Source organism: Epargyreus clarus, unplaced genomic scaffold (genome assembly GCF_041222505.1).
Source record: "Epargyreus clarus isolate Ecla_fem2 unplaced genomic scaffold, WU_Ecla_fem_2.2 ptg000001l, whole genome shotgun sequence".
NCBI classification, from domain to species: Eukaryota; Metazoa; Arthropoda; class Insecta; order Lepidoptera; family Hesperiidae; genus Epargyreus; species Epargyreus clarus.
The window spans coordinates 5,348,151-5,372,077 of NW_027332209.1; the positions used below are offsets into that span (position 1 = coordinate 5,348,151).

The following is a 23,927-nucleotide window of genomic DNA, read 5'->3' on the forward strand; positions in this document are numbered from 1 at the left end:
ACTAAGTTCTCAGTGGCACTTGTGTTGGTCACAGCACAGTCCTTATGGGTAGCAGCACATCTGTGTTATGGCATACACAATTTATAGGACACACATTTCTTAAGATTTACATTATTACTGTTGGGGCTGTTACACCCTTGAGGTGTACACCACCTTTGCTATAGTCCTCCTTCTATCCATATTTATTAAAAAATGCAAGAAAAGTAAAAAATAATGTATTGTAACACTACTCAAGCATAATTATAGCAGCTTTGTATTTGATTTGTTGCCTTAACAGTGTTTTATTGAAGACAAATGTTATGGACTACCTTAAAAATAAATTTGGATTTTAATTATTTTTAAAATACTATGATTTACTGTAGTATTGCAATGTTGGTATCCTAGTTATATCTACAAAATCAATCAATAACATTAACGCGTCATATTTTGTCAACAGACAACCCACTTAAACGACAGCCACCAACAGCTCATGGTGCACTGGGTTGGCGAGGGTTCGAACGTCATCATCTGCTTAGCGAGGGATTCTAGTCCTAGGAACAAGGGCGTGAACTCATCATCAGCGCTCTTCATATCATACGACTATGGGAAAAATTTCACGAACAAGACAGAGAGTTTCAAGCTTGGCAAAACACCCGAAAGTGGATATGCGCAGTTGGATAAATTCTTCAACCACCCCAAGTACCCACAATATGTAAGTAAACGGCGTATTTAACGTGAGTGCTAGCAGCATCACATCGTTAGCTCTGCGAATATTCGTATTGTATACTATTGCAAGAGGCGCTTAGTATGATACGATGGGTATATCGAATTCTTTAGCGTTCAAACTTTTCCGTGCATTTTTCTGCGACGCGATGGACAAAAATATACTTCCTCTGTTTTTTTTCCCTCTATTGCTTTGTTGTTTATGTCCCGCTGTTGGATATTTCCTACAAAAACGCAATCATCAAAATTTTTGCTGCATAGGAAAATTGTTACATATTAGATATTCTCTTTTAGGTATAGTATTATTTTTTTCTGACCTAGATCAAGATAAAGAGATATTTGACATTCAGTATTGTGTTCTGTGACTAATTTATCGATGTCAACGTAAGGTTCAATGACTTGCAGGTGTTTTATGACAATAACACGGCATTGTTATTAGGTATATTATTTTTCATACGTATTCTTTTATTAATAAAATCGGTGTTAGTCACTAAACGAACGTAATAAAAAAAAATCGCCAGTGACGAATCCGTACTATCCCTTTGCTGGTCTCCTTTAAGAGGGGTTGATACAAGCCAAGTACGGGTTAGAGGACTTTACATAGCCTTAAGAATATTATAGAGAAGTTTACATAACATCATGTAAACCCGTAAATGTTTGCACCATCGTCAATTCTACCGTATTTCTAGTGTGTCTTCGTGGATTCTATAAACAAGAAGCTATTCTACACCAATGACCATGGCCGCACGATTTACAAGACGCACCTCAACTTCTCTCCGAGCGAGTTGGCTTTCGACGAGGAGTTTCCGAATAAATTCGTCGTTTTGGACAAGGGTGGACCACAGAGGAATGTAAGTATCGTCAATTATATATTAACCAATTCTTTTGCCCCAATGGCATGAGTCTCCTCAAACACTTGTTATTATAATCAATCTAAGTATTTTTTTTTTACCAGTAGTCGAAATTACTCAATTTTTAGTATGCAGTATTTGTAAAATGTCCCGTCTTTAGTAGGCAAAACATTAGATAAACATTTGCCAAATTCATATTAGTTTAATATTTTATTTAAGGTCAAGCTGGGTTACGCGTGTATTTTTTTATCGAACCCTCGACGTTTTACGTGTAAAATAAAGATAATTATCTCGTTTATATGAAATTATTAATTTTGATGATTAGTTACAGACAGAACTCGCACCGATTTAAGACTATGAAACCTTGTAGCATATCGATACCTTAATTCGCAAATCGGCCAAGTTAACTTTTTTACATTTTTTATTTATTTATTTTGATAATAAATGGCTTTGAACGAAATCAAAATGAAAAAAAAAAACAAATTAAAAAAAAGGGGAGTTGACTGATTTGCGAATTAAGGTACCGATATAGGTTTTGTTATTTCAAAATGACTAACATGAACAATGTATAATCGCTTCAAATTAAATAATCTTATACAAAGCTTGTTTAGATAAAAATGACCTTTGCGTCTGGTTACAATCATAACTTACGATTGTGGGTACCGAAACTCGAGCTACAAGTGGTAATTTAGGTACCAGTCAGTCTTTATTACACGGTCTAACGTGACTAAATGTAGGTTCCGGTATCATGTGTCAAGTGGTAACCTTAAGTATTTGGTACTTACGGCTTATAGGTCTCTACATAATATGGTTTCTGTTACATTGAATAATCACTGCCGTTCATTGTTTGTCACTCATAAGAAATAGGAAAAGAATCCTACTTGAGGTGATTGTAAATCTCGTAAATTGTGTAGCGATGGAGTGGCTGTCGAGCTACATAGTTTACCACCTTCCAAAGCTATTATATTGTATGGTCGTAATATTTATTTACACAATTCTTGGGCTACAAGGCGTTGCTAAAAATGGACAAGAACGCATAAAAACGGAATACGTCGGTTTATGGCGTTCTATCATTTACTCGTAATTTAAAGATGTATAAAATGAAATGTTAGAATTAATATCGATACAAAGCGTGTCATAATATTTAATAAAGTCTGTTTATATTTCCAATATATTTTCTAAGAATTCTGATAATGGAAGGAAAGGGAAACAAGTAGGTATTATATAGGTAATAATTTTTATGTGAAAAGTATACATATTTATTAATAATCTTATCCACAGCTATACATGACTCTGGACGGTGGTAAGACCTTCAAACTGATCCAGAGTTACGTGAAGACATTCTTCTGGTCGACCGGGCCGGATCTGGACAAGGTGTTCTACGTGGAGCGATGGAAGCCTGATGGAAGTACTGCGGTGCTTAGTGTCAACGACCCGGCAAATATGGCCCGTGCTGAAATACTTCTAGCTGATGCTAAGGACTTCCAGATTAAGGGTGATTTTATGTTCGCCACCAAGGAAACTAAAGACAATGTGAGTATTGTTTAATTTTGGCTGAAGGTGGTAGAACTATCTGTTGTTCGACTTCGGCGGCAGTAGTGTTAAGCGCTGATGTCTTCTGGTTTGAAGGAACCATTAGGTGGACTGCATGCTCGTCTGCTCCTCCTATATTATGTAAAAATATATATTGTGTGTATTTTTAAACTAATTAACTTAAACACAGCAGGTTGCTGTTATAAAACGGAATGAGACAAAAAATGCCCTTTTAAAATATGACATAGTACCAGATCGATATTCAAATTTAAATTGGTCCTATACTTTTAAAAATAGTCTAAGCGGGTCTAGCTTAGCAAATACCACTATGACATATAAAAAACCTTCTTGCTAGCCACCTGTTTGTTTTAACAGTACGATTGTGCAAACTTGAAAAGTTGTGCAAAATTAAAAATGTTTGGGTGACCTTAAACGAGTTATCTTTTAAGTGTACTCAAAGGTCGCATACGTTTCCTTTAACACATTATTTAAATGGTAAATAATTATTTTCATTATGCTGAATGTTAGAATTGTATCGAATTGGCAAGCCTTAAGGTCCATTTCTTAGGTGAAAAGTATAGTTATTTGTATGCACTATTGTATTGACTATTCTATTGAACGGTTGTACTTAACAGTTTGATTGCTAGTATAAAAAAAACATAAATTATTTGTATCGAAATATACGTAATATCTGCTCTCAAACTTTCATTGTTATTATGCCGTGATTTACATTTTTTGTATGTCTATATTATTTTTTGCATCGTCTTGTTTCAAACAGTGAGTAACTGTTTCGTTACGATCGTCCTTCAGAAACTAGTTTATTTAATAACGAAACAAAACTGCTTATCGTTAAAGGAAAAAGAAAGGTTGTTGCTACTCGTGTTAATTCTTTAATTTTCTTGAATGGTTCTTTTTTTTTTCTTTTTTTTTTTTCTTTTTTATCATTTTTAAAAAAACGCTTTCTACACTCACAGCCCCACACTAGGATTCCCTGTATCGTGGGTGCTATGGACACACACAGACAAATACACAAACACCCAGACCCAGAAACAGAAGTCTAAATTCATCATTTAGAAATCTGTCTGGCCGGGGATCGAACCCGGGACCCTCTGCGTCACCATCTGGTTCACTTCATTTAATTGGAATATTAAAAAAAATGGTATTAAAATGCGCAAAAAATCCTTTTAAGGCACTTTATATGTATATAATAATACGACCAGGTCCATTATAAAGTGACCTTCAATGCATATGCATTGCATAGTTTTTCGTATGACCTTAACAATCTCCTCTTCATTAAGGTGGTATCTATGACCTTTATAAATTACTATGCTGAGAATATTACACAAGATAAAAAAATATTTTGAAAATAAATGTGTATGTATAAAATATACTATTTATATTACACATGAATATTTTAAATGAATTTAATAAATATGCGACTTTCTCCGAGTCTCCCTAATTTTAATACATGAATAAAATGTTTTATTCAACCAATTCAATTTTTTTTCGCAAACTTAGCGAAGATATGAAATTAAAATTACATATTTATCTTGAAAAGATATAGGTGTATAGGAATTGATTAAAATACCATTAAGTCGAGATTTTTTTATCGGACCAAGATTTTGAAGTCAATAACCGTATTAAAAATTTCCCAAGATAGTAAAAAAATACTGATAATAAATAATTGAATTGAACACTTTCATCCCGTTGGAATCCTGTAATATTATATGTACATGTAACACGAAGGAAGGTCACCACCGGTTCGGAGTACTAACGGGGACACTAAACCAGGGGTAGCCAACTGTTTTTGTACCCGAGATCTCTTATTTAGACTGGGCCATCTGCCGGTATTTATTTCACTGCCCCCTGGGATATAGGTAGGCGAAAAAAAGTGTTGTCAAGATTAAATTCTTTTCCAAAATATGTGTCTTTGTCAAGAGTCGACGACAAAAACGTCGTCGAATTTTTATTGCCTTGCAGTGGTAGACTGACTTATTGCCGTGGTCGATGTGTTGGCTACCCCTGCACTAGACGAAGTCGACCGGGGCACAATTTTATCCCACCGCGCATTATTCACTTACCGCTAGTAAACACTTCCTCCGCTGCAGTGCCACTGATCCCCGTCGAGCTCCCGATTGGGTAATAACTGCATAATAGCCAGCCAATGGAAGGTACTAGACCACTGACGGGTCAATTACGAGTACGTTCATATTTATTTGTTGAAATATATTATGTTCGGCCGGATGACTCGAGGATTGCTAATACTGCATAACTTCAGATCTATAAATGTGGTCCCATTGCTGTCCCTCTGCTGGGTTTCCTGGGTTCCGGTGGGGTTTAGGCTAAAGTCCACTGCGCTGATCAAGTGCGAATTAGTAGACTTCACACACAGTTGCGATGTTCTTTTTTTTATAAAAGTCCCAGGCACACGCCTGGGATTTTCGCTTGATGTTTTCCTCCACCGATAAAACAATAAATTATTAATTTATAATAATTGCTTGCTAGTTTTCATTTTTGTCCTAGAAATATATTGTGAAACTTATGCCATCATGCTGACTTGCATTTATTCATACTACATAATGTAGTCCGTTACATATTTATATCTATGCTTAGGACACTTTAAAGAGTTCGCGTACTAAGTTTGTTTTTAAAATGTTTAAGCTAATATGAAATTTAAAATACATTACGCCATTCTTTCACGATAGGAATAAATAGTGTTTATTCTCTATTGAAGCATACTATAAAAGCTTTGGATGTAAACAACAGACTTGATTTAAAGCTATCGGAAATTCAAATTATTCCATACATAACAAGCGCCCGTATATTTCTACGAAGTTATTGTTACTTCCCGTTACGTTGCTTCTGAAATAAATTGTTATGGTTAACTTTAATAGTGCATTATTTGTTCTTAGGTACTTACTTTTTTTACTACGAATAGTTATATGAAAGCGCTATGAGTATTTAAATAATATAAATATTGAAGATAAGGCGTGTTTGTCTTGTAATTTGATATAATAAGCCTCGTATTGAAAACGGAACGTAAACAATGAACGCATTCAAGCAATTTGATAAGGTTATCGCAGTAATAGGTAATGATAGAATAAATATAAAACGGGCACTTTGGCAGGTTATAAAGTTATTTGTTTGTTTATCAGCATGCTTTGTAAACACTTGAAGATAAGATACTTTTCTTTAGGCGAGAATTTTCTTCATCTGATCACATATGGTACATAGAATTAAAAATGCATGTTGCGAGTTGAATAAACCCATTATGTACTTACAGTAGTAGTTTAATTAGGTGGTTAGTTCAAGCAGTCATATTTTATCTTTTATTTTACCTTATTTCTGTTATGTTGCGTCAGCGCCTCACGTCGCTTCTATTTGGCCTGCGATTGATGTGTATCGTGTAAAATCCTAGAGGTCATCTTATAATTAGTCAGGCCAAAAAAGGTCACATTTCGTGAGAAATAGAAGGAGTAAAGGTCAAGCTTTATGTAATTTGTAAAATATAATAAGATTGTCATCACAGTTAGTGTAAGGAAAGGTACTCATGTATGACGAGGAATATTAGAAGACTGGGCATATATGAGGAAGGGGGTTTAATTAGGGGATCCATACTCCCCCCTAACATAGGCGAAGTACATATTTCTGCCAACAAACAGACTATTTCTGGACCTTTACAATATCTAGTACTAGAAATAGTCAAATTGCGATTTTATTAATCAAGACACTAGAAACATTGATTGAATAATGTGCGTTAGTCGTCAATCGTCATCATATTATTTTACATTGTTGCATATACATAACACGAATTGGTTTTCTGGCGCAATAATCTGATTATCCCGTATGTTCTTGTTGGTATATTGTACGAGGTCAGTTAGAAGAGACTCGTTTAAAATATTGTTCCATTTCCTGTGACTAATGATTCGAGTTCCAGTAGTTGGGTGAATCATTAAAATTATATGCAATCGGGATATAATTCAAACCGGATTTTTCCGGTTCACGACCCTTGTGATCGAACCTTTGGTGCGACTGCGGCACCATCGCTACACCTATTTCTGCCTAATAATGGCAATGTTAAGCGCTGCTGTTTTCCGCATTGAATGATGTGGATTTGACACATACTTATCCGAGAAGTTTCAGCTTAATCTTCAGGCATAGGCCAACCGTGGCCACCGTCGGATAGGAATCCAGTCTTATCTGGGGTTGATTACAGTTGTCCATAGGCAATTACCATCAGGTAGCGTGCATGTTACTTCAATGTTATAAAATAAACATAATGAGACCCGTGACATTTGGCATTAGATACCTAAAATATGTAGACTATGTTATGGACAGCCTTAGAGCCAGTTTTTCAACCAGTAGGTAAAGCAAAAAAACGAAGTGATGTTTTTGATATTAATCCTGATGGTCTGACGCACAGTGAATCCGGGTTTGAATCCCGACCAGGCAAACTAAACTTAGATTTTTTGTACCAAGTCTTTGCTTTAGGGAACTTTTAAGGAGATGTACCTAAGCTTAGAAAACGTTATTGTTATTTAAGCTTAGTTAGGCAATTGTAGACTTTTTGGGCGAGCAATGCTGTCCCCCTGATGGTAAGGGGCTACTGCCGCCTATCGACATCTGTTATCAACCCCAGATTGGATTAGATTCCTACCTGAGGTCGGCTATAGATGCGCCGCTGACCTCTGAGAATTGAGCTGGATGGCCTCGGAAAAGTATGTCTCCCTGACCAATTGTTTATACTATTTTTATTTTACGTACCTTTGACCTCGTGTTTGCTTATTAAATTACTAATCCATTTATCTGTGAAGTGAAACCAACGCAGCACTAATTACCAGATAGGTACGTGCCATGTATGAACGTATGGAATGCGTAATTAACTGATTGCCTTTATTTTGTATACTCCGGCTAATAATAGAATTACGTACATGGAAAGTTTCAATAACATAAATACGAGATGGCACATGTTGATCACATAGGTTATATACTTTATATGCCGGTATGGTTATGAAATCATTTGTATGTTTCATCAAAACAGATATACTTGAGTACAACAAAAATAATCGTAGGCTTTTTATTATTACCACGATTTTTATATTACCTTGACCTGTATGTATGTATGTAAAGGAATCTTTGAACTCGATTTTTACACACTTTGAACGGTCCGATTAATTTAAAATTTTGAACAATTATTAAGAACCGATGCCAATACACGATGTTAATAATTTCATCCCATTTACCTCATCATGAGCGTCAGGAATCAGGATTAACGATTTTCCTTGTGCGATTTTAGCGTGGTTTTTAGTTTTTAAGCTATATTTATATGGTTCCAGTTATCCATATGACATATTTGTACATATAGGCAGCTTTGCAAGTAGATGTTATGTGACTATCTGGTGAATGCAATGGTGTTGCCATAGACCTCTAAGTTTCTTAATAACATACCTACAAATTAGATCACGCTTTACATTTTTAAGTGTGGTACGCATTATTGACTGACTATTTTTGACACAGTTAATTAGTCTAAGCGCTATGTACAATAATAGGTTCTTTCATTTAGTAAAATATAAAGCCACATTAAATTTCTCTACGATGTTATATGTGGTGAGAATACGTATAGATTGAACACCCAGTGACCCAAAATAAGTAATTCGATCATTCCTCTTCTTCTCATACTTGTTTTCAATGGTGAGGGTTTGTTACCTATGTCTTCGTCTTTTCAGCTTCAATAGCATCATGAGCGGTTGTTGTTTCGGTCATCGTCATTCATCATACTGTAATAGTAGCAGTTCCCATAGTCTTTTCTCTGTGAATATCTTGGCAAGGTGAGAAAATCAATTGAGAAGATTACTAACAACTCACTTATCCTCCTGTGAGTCTATTTAGTAGTCAATACGCATAACTAAATTACGATAACTACCGTAAACCTCTTTTTATACCGACAGTTCAATTCAGTGGAGGATTTCTAAGGTGACATTGTGTCGTTTATCCGCTACTGAGCTCCTACTCGCAGACACATTGATCTTATTAGACCGACAATCGGTATAATAGCAGGGAGGAGGTATAATGTACGTTACGTAGCTAGTGGGGACCGTTTGCACGATAAGTTAAGTATAATAATCTCGTTAGCGATCACCGTCACTATATCGTCGACTTATCGCACGGTCTGTATTCGTATAATCAATTTACGCTTGGCCGCGAATGTTTGCTAAGGTTAAACCAGTAAATATTATGTTTAGGTTAAATTGGCTCCACCATCTTCAATAACTATTTTATTGAAGATGGTGGAGCCAATTGTGTTTCTTCCGAATTCTTAACTGCCAAAGCATCATGTATTTCTGCCTAATAACAGCAATATTAAACGCTGTTATGTTCCGCTTTAATGGGTATGGTAAGGGAGACAAATTTATCCGAGGTTTAGTCCTTAGGGGTAGCAACTAGAGATGGGCAGAGGGTTTAAACCCAATGGGTGGATACGGGTTTAAACCGGGTATTTTGGGTGAAATAGGGTTTAAACCCAAATAAACACCCAAACAGCGGGTGTAAACTATTGTCATTCATATTTTTATTTTCTTCGTGTAATATCATTTTTAAAATAATATTGTAAACAATTCACTAAATATGCACTCTAAAAGCCCATATTTCATTTAACTACGCTGTTATAGTCCATTCGGATGTGTTACATTTGGGTTGCAATTTTCGAAGACCCAATTTATTTTATAGATGTCAATGATTAGTGTAAAGGGCTTAGTGTACAGTTAATTCCTAATTTGTGGAGTCCCAACTGTTGTCCCTCGGCCGCCATCTTGAAAGAAGGGGCACAAAGCGTTTTTACGCTCTACCAGGCAAACTATTTGTCCCACAGAAATTTAGTAAGAACAATTATGGTTTCAAATTGATTTATCTATAATTTTAGTTCTATAACTTTTTGTCGTTAAACCAAAAATAACAAAGATAATAACAATAATAGATTAAACTTTGGGAAGACTTTTTTTTAACTTTTTTCTACTTAATTTACAGAAAATGACATTGAAACATTTTGATAGAGGAGTTTTTATAGTCCGGCCAATTTAGACATAAAAATAGTAATCAAATAACATAAAGCTAAATTTCCGTAGAGACCTTGGGTTTACCATCACAAGTAAAGTTCCAAAAGTCCTCATCGATGTGTGTGTCGGCACTTATTCGGGGTCAAACGTCACACAAAACAGTAAATTTTATCGAAAAGTACCTTGGACCAAAGTTGTAGCACTTAAAATTTTCTATAAAATAATGTTTATATTTTTTTCTTAAAGCTAACGTAAGAATTACATTTTACATTATATGCCCATATTCCCACACCACCTGTGCAATAGTATATGAGAGGTATATTTATTTGTTTTAGTTGTGCGCTATTTGTTTCATCAAACAAATAATAATTAAAAAGGTAATAAAAATAGATGAACCCCTAAAAACGTAATATTTAAAAATTTTAAAACATTAGAAATACAGTAAAAACCTATAGTATATCTATTAAATAAACATTTGAACTATTTTAAAAGCTTTGTGTAGATTTTATTAACTCATTTTATAAACACCCAAATAAATACCCAGTGGGAGGAAATAAACGGGTATTTATTGGGTTTAAACCCTGCACAGGGTTTAAACCGGGTTCTTTGCCCATCTCTAGTAGCAACACATCTGTGGCTTACATCTGGTAAGAATATAATCTTTTTCAGAGGTTGACTATAGGCCGACAGTAACCACTTATCCATCAGGTGGATGAAAATTAAAAAAATAGATGCGTAGAATTACTGTTTTGATGTAGAATGTTTGACGACCAAACATACAATATGGCAACACAATCTCTGGCCGCAGAACTCATCGGTGTATGATTTCGAAAACATCCAACGATTACTCAGAACTTATGTTGTGAGCCTTTATGTCAGCTTATGAGCTTACATCTACCTTCGCTGCGTATAACATATAACAATGTGGTATCGTGATAACTGTCCGTTAATTACCGAAATCGATCGGTTCGAGGCTCCAAAGTAAATAACGAGGGTTAAGATAGCCTGGTGGTTAGAATCTCGACCTCTCAACCCCCTTTCGAGATTCTAATTCTAAGCATGCATCTTTGATTTTTCAAAGTTATGTGCCTATTGGAGACTGTCTCTTGCTTAAAACAGTGAAGGAAATGTCTTGAGGAAGCCTACACGCCTGAGATATTTTAAAAACGCTATCAAGTTAGTCGGCCAGCGCAGTAGATAAGCTAACCTAACATATCGTAAGCCTCTATCACTATGAGAGGAGACCCTTGCCCAGCAGTGGGACAGTAATGGATTGTAGCGGATATTTGTACATGTGTAGGTGCATGTTCTTTATAGTAGGTAAACACTGTAGGTACTGTGAACAGTGACGTGTTTTGATTGATCGTCGTGCGCAACAATGATTCCAGTCAATCACCTTTAATAGAAAGATACCATTTGACTTTGAAACTGTTTGTGTGGGGTACAACCTACCTACACTGTAATGGGTATTGGTATAGTGACATAACTTTTTTGCGACAATAATATGAAGACGAACCTCTCAAATCTCGTACATATTGAACTTCTTTAAAATATTGCAGTTAGGTTCCTATAATATATATTCTTCGGACTTGTATTGTATCTTAACTAAACTTAGATCTTATAAAAAACTTAAGTCTTATAATGAATTATTCTTAAAAATGGCCAACCAAACTACAGATCCATATAACTATTGATTTTATTGTGTTTATCAGATAATATTATCGTGAATGAAGCGAATAAACCATTTTTTATCACAATCTTCAATTGATTGATTCAATTATGCACTTGCAAGTGGACTTTGAAATAGGCTGACTAATATTGATTCATAATGACCAGTCAATTAGCATTAAAGATTCATTGCAAATGTACCAATCTTATAGAAATAAGTTTTAATGACGAATTAACATAGAATTTCCGGAGATAAGCTCAAAGTCTACAATTAATAAAGTTATAAATACATACAGCTAAATACATAAAGAACGTCCTCTTTTTCGAAGGCGGTTAAAAATTATTTGTATATGAGCTTATAACTTTTTGTAGTTACTAGATATACGACAAATATATCATTATTGTTTCATTAATACGGCACGGATCTCAAAATAAAAGTTAAGGCCATAACTTTGTCAAAGTTTTTGATTTTATTTTACCACATATTGATAACTTTAGACACATAATACTGCCTGGGATAATTAACATGGAATATAATGTTTTATTATTAATCACTAGATTTGAGTCAGGTGAGTGGCCTAATGAGCGACATGATAATAAATGCGGTGTAATAGTTACGAAGATAACGTGCTTCTAAATGTACGATACGATGTTATGTAAATAGAACGATCCTTAAATGGTACTTACAAAAACCAGTACAAAAAAGACATTCGATACATTTTTGTAGTCATTAGGTAGTCCATTAACTAAGTTGATTCTTTTTTAGTCTAACTCATACATTTTTAATTGTAGCTCATGTGTACTTACTTATCTACATATAAATTGTACTTATCGATAAAAATATTGTTTGTGATTTCGGAATAATTAAGCATATATACATATTAATAATAATAATATTTTTATCTGCGTTAACCTTAATTCCCGTTTTTTGTAATATTTTTCTTCGGATTAGTTTTGTACTATATTACTTACCTGTACAATACCTACTTCTGTTTTATCTTAGAATTCTTTATTCGGGGAGTAGGGAGGCCAATTTATAAGTATACGTGTACAAAACTGTAGAAGTTGTAGCTTGTCTATTGGGTATTGTAGCTTGTCTATTGTCAACCCTAAATTTCATGGAAAGTTTAGCCAGTCGGTTCCGATTATGATATGATAGCAGTTGTTATTAATGCATCCTTGAATTGAACCTCCACCAATACGCATTGGAGAAGTAATGTAGAGTACGACCTCCTCCAGCTGCGGGTAGAGACACGTGCCCAGCAGTAGGATATAAATAAAGTTCCGGCCACGTGATTTGACAATGTGCTGCGGATAATTTCGTAATCTAACCATGTACCTACAATTTGTAATAATACTTTGATTATTAATTAATTGGATATCAAAGAAACATGGCCATTGATTTTTATAACATTTCAACGCACTCGTAGATTAGTCAGTGGGCGTTTCCCAAGGTGCTATTCTTGGACATAACTTATCTTATATAGTATTTTGCATGTATGTAACATTCGTGAAATATAGTTTGCACTTAAAAATTATAGAAGGTACTTGTTCGCTTATCAATATGGTTCCGTTGTCTGTTGAGTCGTCTGTTCACGGTCTGTTTATCGTGTGCCATGACATTCGTGACTCATATGAATAATTGTGTTGACATATGATAATATCGTTGGACTAACTTAACTTCAATATTATTATTTATCGATATTGGTCCTGTGAGTCTACTATTCAATTTATTATGTTTATGACTATTATGAGTAATGTTTTGAAATACCTATCTACCTACTTATATTTCAAATTCATTGCATCATTTGTGGATCCATTATGCTAAGATCAGTGCTGCCCATGGACATTTAGGTAGACCTAATCTTAACATCAGTCTTATCTCAGGTCGATCCCAGATGTTTTGCTGCTCCTAAGGACTTCGTTTTAGCTCTATCTGCCTACCTTACCAAATATCCACCAGATACCCTTTAGACTTCATCTGGAAATTAATGTAGGGGTAGTAGTAAGCGAACAACAGGAAAGTTCTACTACCGTTCAACTTGGCTTCATAATAATTAGTTATGTCCTTAAAAATAAATATATAACTTAAAAATAAAGATTTAGACTTCAACTGGAAATTAATGTTGTGGTAGTAGCAGGCGAACAACAGGAAAGTTTTACTACCGTTCAACTTGGCTTCATAATAAGTAGTAATGTCCTTAAAAATTATTTGGACTGTGACATACTAATAATAATTTTACTAATAATTTGATTTCACTTATTAATACTCAATATTGGACAAATGTTAAACAATGCAACTTTTAAATAATGATAATGAATGATATAAGGATTGTATAATATTATATGAATACTAATAAATTTGACTACATTTACTAACGAATTAGGAATTCCTGTAATGTTAGTGAATATGACTTAATAAATAAATAAATAAATATATAAGAGCTCCATTCTTATTTGGGCAGGTTTTAAACATGTAAGTAAACGTTAACTACACATTATTTTCCATTCAAGGTTGTTGCACTTACCACTTAATAACATCGCTGAATTTTCAATTACGAACAAGATCTGCTATGTAGATAGTATAATACAATAATGCAGTGCATATCCAGTCGTGGAGCTCAACGTCCGCATTACAACTGATTGGGCCAATTATACGGGGCTTTACCCTTTTTGTAAATACGCACCTACAATGACGTTCTAGGTCTTAATATATGACCGATGACTATCTTTTATCTTGATATGAATACCTGTTTGTAATCAATAATACACACCTTCTTCATTACGTATATTTGAAGTGTAGTGTAGGTTATTTGTTAGGTAGAGACGTCGGAATTTTCAGTTAAAATTACTACACGATAAATGTAACTAAATTAAAGTAGCAAGTCGTAAGTGTATATTTTAAGTATATATGTAATAGGCTTGTTTCGCAATTTTCACTTTGGTACTTTCATCCCTATTCTATGTCTGTTTTGTCGATAACTTACACATGAAACGCATATGGCTATAAGAAATAAACTAGGAATCAAATTTAATAAATCTCATTTGATAAGCCAATATTATAGTAATGAATAATATCCGACATATTAATGAATCAAGTATTTAACAAAGATACCTATTAGCTTGAGTCTTTTTAATTACACGAACGAAAATATTGTGAAACTGTTTTTTAATTGAAGTACCTACATATTATACCTTTTTCACGATATGGAAAAGTTATACCTATATTTTTTTCCTTATAACTTAAGTATTGTTAGGAAAATTCCGTAACTTGTTGTTTTTGCCGTCTTAGAAGTATCTAAAATCGATATACATATAAGCTTATTCAAGGTTAATCGAAATAATTATAACGAAATCAAGTGTGAAATTGAAAATTAAATTAATTATTAATTAATAAGGACGTTTGAAAATTAAAAATAAATATGTATTTCTTTCAGCGGAATTCCTTGGACCTTTACATCTCTCACCAAATGGGACCGTTCTTCAAAGCGGAGTTTCCGACTGAATTAGACCTGAAGAAGTTCCACATAGCCGACGTCACTGACAAACGTATATTTGTCTCTGTCATGCACACGGAGACCCTGTCCAACCTGTACGTTTCGGAAATAAGCAAGAACTTTACACAGTACAACTTTGTGCTGAGTTTGGAGCAGATATTGTGCTACTTCCCCGATGGAAACTGGAAGGATAGCTGGTTGGAGTAAGTCTATCTTATGTATAGATTTTATTCATATTTTTTTAGATTAAGTTTTAGTGCTGCCATTTATACAATTCTAACTAAACGGTTAGAAAACTTAGAAATATATAGATGGCGTACTGCCTTCAAAGAGTTTTAGAAGTAATTGACCAGCGGTCGGCAAGTTATGACCCTGTCAAACGGTCTATGGCATTTCCGCCATATGTTATAGTGCCTAAATAAGTAATACTTAATTTCCTGTCTGCGTTTCTGTTCTTTGGCCGACATATCAGAGACGAATTATCCTTAACCTTTTTTGTCCAAAAAGGCCCGCAAAATGTTTATTTACCTTACTACATGACCTTTGCTGCCAAAAGATTCTCAAGCGCTATAGCAGACGTAGCTTTCGAAGTAGAAGTCATTCAAAAATTGATTTCCTTTTGCCATTTTATGTAGTGTTCCTTGCTTCGATCAAATATGTACATTTGATCGAAAGTTTCTTGACAATCATGCAATAGTTTTATAAATGTTTTCTGGTTACAACAGTAAACAACCTTATCTTTACCGTCTTTCAATTGCAACGGTTGAAACGTTTTATCAGACTGGTTTTAGACACATTTTCCCTGTTAAGTAACAGGAAAACCACTGAAGGACATCAATATTTTCCCGTTCCACTAATATATTTCTATATTAGTGGAACTGGAAATATATTTGTATGTCATGCACAACATTAATTAGGACAAATTTATATATCACATTTGCAAATAATTAGTTCTAGAATATATTGATTCATAATAAACATTTCAAATTTCATAAAAGGGCTTCGGGCTGTATAGAATGAAATTGAAGTTTCATATTTCGTTAAAACAGCATATATTTTCTGAAGATCTGTTAATCATATAATAATTAACAATCACATCGTTAATTTACTTTTAACACAATTGTACTTAATGTTTTTTATTGGTGAAATATTAATTATGCTTTTTGTATGAACACAATATTATTTAACAGGTCACTTTTTGAAAAAAAAAAAACTTCTTACAAAATATATACAGCTGAATAAAGCCTTAAAAAATCCTTAAAAAATATATATTCAACTAGCCGACTCGGCAAACGTTGTGTTGCTATATAAATAAAAAAATGTTACGGTCTCTTATCACTTAGGGGTATGAAAAATAGATAGTAGCCGATTCTCAGACCTACTGAATATCATATAAAATTTGGTGAAAATCGGTAAAGCCGATTCGGAGGAGTAAGGTAACTAACATTGTGACACGAGAATTTTATATATAAGATATGTATTATGTCTTTCTAGGGATGTCACAGAGGATCCATTCACGGATCTATACCGCGTGGAAGGTCTGAAGGGTATCTACATAGCGTCCAAGGTCAGCTCCAAGTCGCTGGTGGCCACCATCGAGCCCGAACACCTGGTGTCTGTGATCACATTCGACCACGGTGTCACCTGGTCGCCTATCAACCCGCCTGTGGAAGATGAGAATGGTAAACTTTTCAAAGATTTTTTTACAGTTGAGCTAAGTTTTACCTTTCTTACAATATTAATTTTTTTAAAGAAGTTTTTAAATAACTATCGAGAATATATGTATATCTCTACTGTTATTAAGTGGCCACTCTCGCTAATGGACACCAATTAAGGCCGGCTAAGTTTAACCTAAAATTGATTACAAATTTGTTGCTGCTTTTAAGAACGAAACTAAAACATCAAACATCAGTACTTTTGCCTTATCATACACATTGAACCAGTACAGCAGCCGTATTTCACAGTTTACAACATTAGGCATAGCATTAGTGCTACTAGAACCGAATCATGTAAGAGCAACGCCATATTTACCAGCCATACCATAAAACTAGCACATTTGTCAAGGATGTCTATCAATATAAGGATAAAAAAAGGTCTTCTTGAATAGTTATGTTAAACACGTTAGGTAAGGTTGAATGGTAGCTCGTTACATACGTTTGTATGAGTTTGATAGATATTATGTTGTTAGGGACAATAGTCATCTATTTAATTAATTTCAGGAATACCTCTCAATTGCACAACTGAAAACTCTTGCAGTCTCCACTTATGCCAGAAGTTCAGCCAACTGTACCCAGTCACTAGGTAAGGATATATAGATATTACATATTATATGATAAAGTGTGTAAGATAGCTATTTGATTGCGTGTATATCATGAAAACAATATTAAAAGAGTCAAAACTTATGTCTGTTAACACGAATAGATTGCTGTCCAGTTTTTGCCTACCAAAGATCAAAATTTAACAATGTTTACTATTAAGAAATTGTCAAATATCGATATTTAGTAGGCCAAACATTAGAAAGATTAGTTAATAATAACCCATGTGACGTCTGCCTAAAGCCTCACTAATATAACATAGCTTAGCTACTCGCTACAGGCTAATCATTAACTTAAATTTAAATATACCAACAAAACTAAATGAAATGTAGCCAGCATTTCGTTTCATTTCGCTGATTTATATAATATAATATAATAATGATACCGCAATTTAATATAGCAACATTGATGTGTCAGTATGGTACTGATAACCTGAACCTGACCTAATAAGTTATATTTTGCAAGATAAATAATTTATCGTTTCATAAATAAATAGGAACAAATAATGGAAAAACTTGTAAGTAGTGATAGAAATTATATTTCATTAAAATGTAGTTTTTGAAACACATTTGGTAAGGTAACTTAGGATTTATTTTATTTGAATATCAATTTACCATACAGTCCGCTTAATAGTAACTTATTAAGTGATTGTAAAGGTTGTCTACATCTACAATAAGCACCAAATATCATCATCAACAACCCATTACTGTCCCACTGCTAGGCACAGGTCTCCTCTCTTAATGAGAAGGATTAGGCCATAGTCCACCGCGCTGGCCAAGTGCGTATTGGTGGACTTCACATAGCTTTGAGATTTTTTTTATAAATCTCTCAGATATGCAGGTTTTCTCACGATGTTTTCCTTCACCGTTTAGCAAGTGATAATTCATTTCTAATACGCACATAACTTTGAAAAATTAGGTGCGTGCCTGGGATTTGAACCTCGGACCCCTCGATCGAGAGGTCGAGTTTCTTAACCACTAGGCTATCACTGTTTCAGCATCAAATATAATTACAGTCAATTCTAAGATTTGCAAAAAAAAGTGTTTTGTTACTTCTAAGGACTAAGTTGGAAAGCGTGGAATAAGTATGTCTTTGTCACTAAAATATGGTAATTTCCTGCTTAAATAGTAGGTACATCATTTTATATTTCATATCGCTAGACCGGAATATTACTAATAACTAATGAGAAATAATGACCCCGATACAACAAGTGAATTGTAAACAAGGATAGGTCATTAAACTCGTTAATTCAATTATTCGTATCGTTCTCCGCAAAGATAGAGATGAATTTTTCAAGTAAACCAGGATGGCGAAATATTAACGAATATTGCTAAAAGAACTTATGAAGCCGATTTAAATAAAAAATGCATCATTCGATTTAAAAAATCTTTATCCTTAATTCTGACTCCATAATTCCTTTACATTGATAGTTTTTTAGATTACAAAGTATTTTTATATAAAGGACTTCCGAAAGGGTAAGCTGATATCTTTAAGCCAGCAAATAGATAATTTTCATGGAACCTGAAAAAAATAGTACAATACTCGTTGAGCTAAGTTAAGAAAAAGTGAATAGTAGCAAATATACGTCGTAAATTATATTTTTAGTATGTGCTAATCACGTTCTTGTGCTATTTATTTAAGAATCTATAGATATAAATATGTTCCAACCTGTTATTATGATTGTAGGTAACAGAGTTATTATAGATGGTATCGTAACAACTAAATAATACCTACAATATATTGATTTATTAGGAAAATTTTACCTGTTTGTCTCAAGGCTGATGCGTGTTGTTACGTAATATTATGGTTTATGGTTTAAGAAACTTTATTCTCATTAAACCATAAACCATAAACGTAATATTATCATAGTTAAAATTATATTAAATTGTAAAAGTTACCTCTATAGGGTGTGTCATTCTTAGCGAAGGTATGCGACCTTAATTATATTTAATTGCTTTTGTGGTATTGCCACATAACAAATAACTTTGTAATTATTTAACTTCCACATGACTTTTAAAAATACGATTTTGTCTCATAACTATCATGTTAACGAAAAACAAAATAAAGATGAAGATCATTTTGTGTCTATTTCTGCTATATAATATTACTGTAATGTGTAACCCAACTAACTCTAGTAGCGATACCTTTATCTGTACTATATTATCATAAACAATATGATGATCAAACATGTGAATTGCTTGTCCTCAGCCATGTACACATTGTACACAGCGTAATTAAATTGTAATTTATCGCATAAATTACTATATTCAATTACATAGTTTGATTAGACCTTCTCTCTGTCTGCATTTTTTCTAGTTACAAAACAAATTATATATACATGATGATATAAAATTATGTTGGTTGAAACAACACACGCATTTATTTCGATGTAATTACATATACTAATAATGGTGGCAAATTTTCGTAAAAGTAATGAATACTGTAGAAAAAAGGCGCAAAAAACGTATACAGATTATGTTTAAATTGTGTTAATGAAAAAAAAAGAAAACATAGCCCCTACCTAGCTATTTAGGTGGTTTGTGATTTATTTTAGGGATGGTTCCTAAAATTTAAAAAATGAACATAAAATATCCTTTTTTTACTTTTAAACTCTCACTTAAGTAACTTAAGTGACGAGATAAGAAAATATCAATCATAACCAATGGGGCATTAAGATAATACTAGTTATTCACGTTAAAAGCATATCAGGTATTCCGCGTAAAATGAAGCAGAAATAGTGATATTAAAATAATCATTTGTTTCACATGTTACTCTTGTTTTTCACATTCAGTCGATATAATTATATTATATAGATAAAAAATGCTCCAGGCGCTAACAACCATTGATCATTATTAGACTTGAACGGCAATGTTAATATACAAATCAAAATAAAAAATAAAATGACAAAATTGGCTACATTTATGCGAATATCGGATGAAATATTAATAGTGATAAATAATTCAATCTAATAAAATACAAAAATGCGTACTCAAATTCTTTGTGTCAAGTGTCAAATTGAAATAAAATTATAGAAAATAATATTAGTGTAATTTTTTAAATTATTTGTAGTGAAAAGTTATTAATGAACATTTTTTTACAGCCCACCAGGATATGTCATAAACAATGATATGAGGTAAAAGCGAGAACAGTTATCCGAGTGTGTCAATAACATAATGCATGTTACGATTTTATCATCAATTCGTTTGGCTGTGAAATTGTATTGGTTGGCAATGTTTAATTTATGAGTATTTTTTTACACATGACTTATACAATTCATCGTTGCAATTGCGCTTTTTGGAATAGGCTGGTCATTTTTATATTTATTTACGCTTAATTCATTATTATATAGTTAAAATGTTATGCACTTATTGAATTTCTTGCAAAATTATATATTTTAAATTGGTTGGCCAGGTATAGCACTCTTCCTTAAGAGGTTATTTTGGGTACTTTACTATTATATTGGCAAAGGAATACAATTGGCATGATGACAGTATTAAAAAATCAAAGAATAAATGATTTAAGAAAACACAATATATTGAAAGGATTCTCAAAAATGACACAGTTTAAAAATAGTACATTACGATACGCGTGGCCAAAGTAGCCTATTTTTGCACGGCGTGAAGTTAGCGCCCGAGCGCAGCGAGGGTGCTAAACGCCGTGCAGATAGTAGGCCACTTATGTCACAAGTATCGTATACTATTTTATAGCTCGTGTGACATAAACCCGCTTATAATTGTCAATTGATATGAAAAAATATGATGAATACTTTGAAAGAAAGGAAAACTTATAATAGATTGAAATTAAAATTATGAATTAAAAAAAAAAAAAACAACTAAAAAGTGACACAACCAAAACCAATTAAATTTGATGTAAAGAAGTTTTGATTTAGAAAATTTAGTAATTCGTACTTAGTAGATTTTTGGGTTAAAAACTTTTTAGTTGGCCTTTTTTTTTTTTTTTTTTTGTTGACGAGGGGGAAACCTTCAAAAGGTACCCGACGCCATGCGAGTGACGCCGGGTTATGTGGGATTTTTACCACACTAAAACCCCCCCGGTGGCCGTCCTCAGCATTTGGTGGAGAACTCCGGGATCTCCAACGGAAAACAACCGGAGTCCTCCTAACGCGATGCCCTTTTATCGGGCTCTGCCCTGGGGGGAGCAATTTACGCTCCTCTCACATCCCCTGGTGATTACAGCGATATGCGACCACACAAACCGCTGTCCTTCCCGGGGTCGCTTGCTGGACGGTTTGAGCTCCCACTCTTGCCGCCCGCAACCCCGGAAGCCCCTTTTAGTCGCCTCTTACGACAGGCAAGGGTTACCGTAGCCCTATTCTGGTCCCGGTACTACAGGGACAAGTTGGCCTATTCTATTATTCTGCTCTTGTGATAAAGGCAAATCTAACACCACACATAAGTAAAAATCCATCAAGCCATTTAGGCTACATAAATACAAATCTTTAAATAGTGGTGTCTAGACCAATGGCATATAGTAAGAACTCCGCCTAAACGTATTAAGGAAACATATGATAAGCAATCACATAAGGTATACTAGTGATACTGTAGAAAATCTATTATCCGGACCTCAGGTATACAGATTCGCAATTATTTGGATTGCCAAACGTGAACAAGTAACTTTGTAATAACCGCAGATCAGCTATATTATGTGTCATATGTGCATTTAAATTCCAGAAAGCAGCCAAATCGCAACGGGAAGGTTACTATACAAACCAAAAACCCGATTGCTTAAAAATATAGCCTATACCATCTAAATTACAGGGATAACCCCTGTAATTTAGATGAATCAACACATCATATGTTAAAGTTATGTTAGTCTTATGAAGTTGTTTAAGTTTGACAAAGAATGAAAAATACATACGTACAAACATACCTATAAACATACGTAAAAACATTACCTTCTTCAATCGGATCAAATAGCTTTTCTTCATAAACACAATTATCCAAATTTTCGATACTCCGAACGCCGTACGACAACAAATAGTTCGCTTTATCAAGTTTCTACGGGAGTAGTATTATGGCTAATTTTGATAATGATTCCTAATTTAAATATTATGTCCTACTTTGGTGTGTAGCGAAAATACACAGTCAAAACAAACAATAAAACTCGATACAGTCCAACAGTTAGGCTGAGACCGCACTGCGATTAAACGCACGCGTTTAACCGCAAGACTGAAACCGCTAAAATATAAAACATATTGCTTTCTATACAAGTGCACGCACTAGTGACTTTTTCAGTCGACTGATTTATTGTTACATTTTGACCGCGGCTTGTTTAAAGCGCGGTTTTTTGTCTCCCATAGTAATTGTATGGTGGGGCATTGATATAAACTAAAGATATGTTACTAGTGGGTAAAACATGAAATATACAAAATACACCAATTGGAGTGAATCGACTCCAGCCGCTCTCGCGGCGGCGTAGTAACTGACACGTATGTATGTCACTGTATACGTTTAACGTCATTATTTTAGTCTTCTAAGCCTCAAAATGCCTTCTTGGGCAATGCTTAAATGTACAAATTATGCAAAAAAATACCCAAGATTCATGGAATCACATTTCACAAGTAAATGAGGAGAAATCATTATATCTTGATTGTTTTTCGTGCTTGGTCCGCTATAATTACGTAACTGACAAAATAGAGATAACGTATTCCTTCCACAAGTAGTAATAGAGAAGCAAAATTTACGTACATATTTACGTATGAATGAATGAGTTACTTTCGGGTAAGCAAAAAGAAAAACGTGTATTTGTGTGTTTAGTGTAACACTTATTTGTGTTGTTTTGTGGGCAGGTAACATATCTATAGTTTTAAATATCATTGGTTTTTTATTCAGTCTCTAACCCCACAACACGTGCTGTTCGCCTGAAATCTATGATGAGACTGAAATAAAATTAAGCCAAAAGAAAACCGCAGTGCGTGTTCGTATGCGTTTTGGCGTTTTCAGCTTTTTTTATTCAGTCTGCGTTTAATCGCAGTGCGGTCTCAGCCTTAGTCTTATAGTAATGCTATTGCTTAGAAATGGCAAAAATATTTATAAATACGTCCAAAATAAAATATTAACATAATTATTGCTTTAAACAAAATACTCATTTCTCACTTTTAATTTTCAAATGGTATTTAAAAGTATGAAACGTTCATAGCGATGTTAATTTCTTACAAATGTGAGGGTAGTGTATTGATATTCGTAGAGTGTAAAAATCGGCTACTTTGGACACGGAAAAGCGTGGCTAAAATGCGGGTTTAGGTCACAGAGTGCTATAAAATACTTTAAGATTTATTATATTTTCAAT

At 33.8% G+C, this 23,927-nt stretch overlaps 1 protein-coding gene across 2 annotated transcripts in view; it reads left to right on the forward strand.

Moving 5' to 3' along the window:
• Positions 1-23,927, forward strand: part of RpS19a (Ribosomal protein S19a) — a 51,185-nt gene that overhangs the window by 9,278 nt on the left and 17,980 nt on the right. The window contains exons 6-12 of one of the 2 annotated variants that reach the window (XM_073075006.1): positions 437-691; positions 1,392-1,553; positions 2,835-3,086; positions 15,244-15,506; positions 16,798-16,985; positions 17,523-17,604; positions 20,719-20,751. In XM_073075006.1, coding sequence (XP_072931107.1) covers positions 437-691; positions 1,392-1,553; positions 2,835-3,086; positions 15,244-15,506; positions 16,798-16,985; positions 17,523-17,604; positions 20,719-20,751 — 1,235 coding nt within the window. The remainder of the gene's footprint in view (positions 1-436; positions 692-1,391; positions 1,554-2,834; positions 3,087-15,243; positions 15,507-16,797; positions 16,986-17,522; positions 17,605-20,718; positions 20,752-23,927) is intronic. The other variant, XM_073074990.1, reaches the window with a different exon arrangement.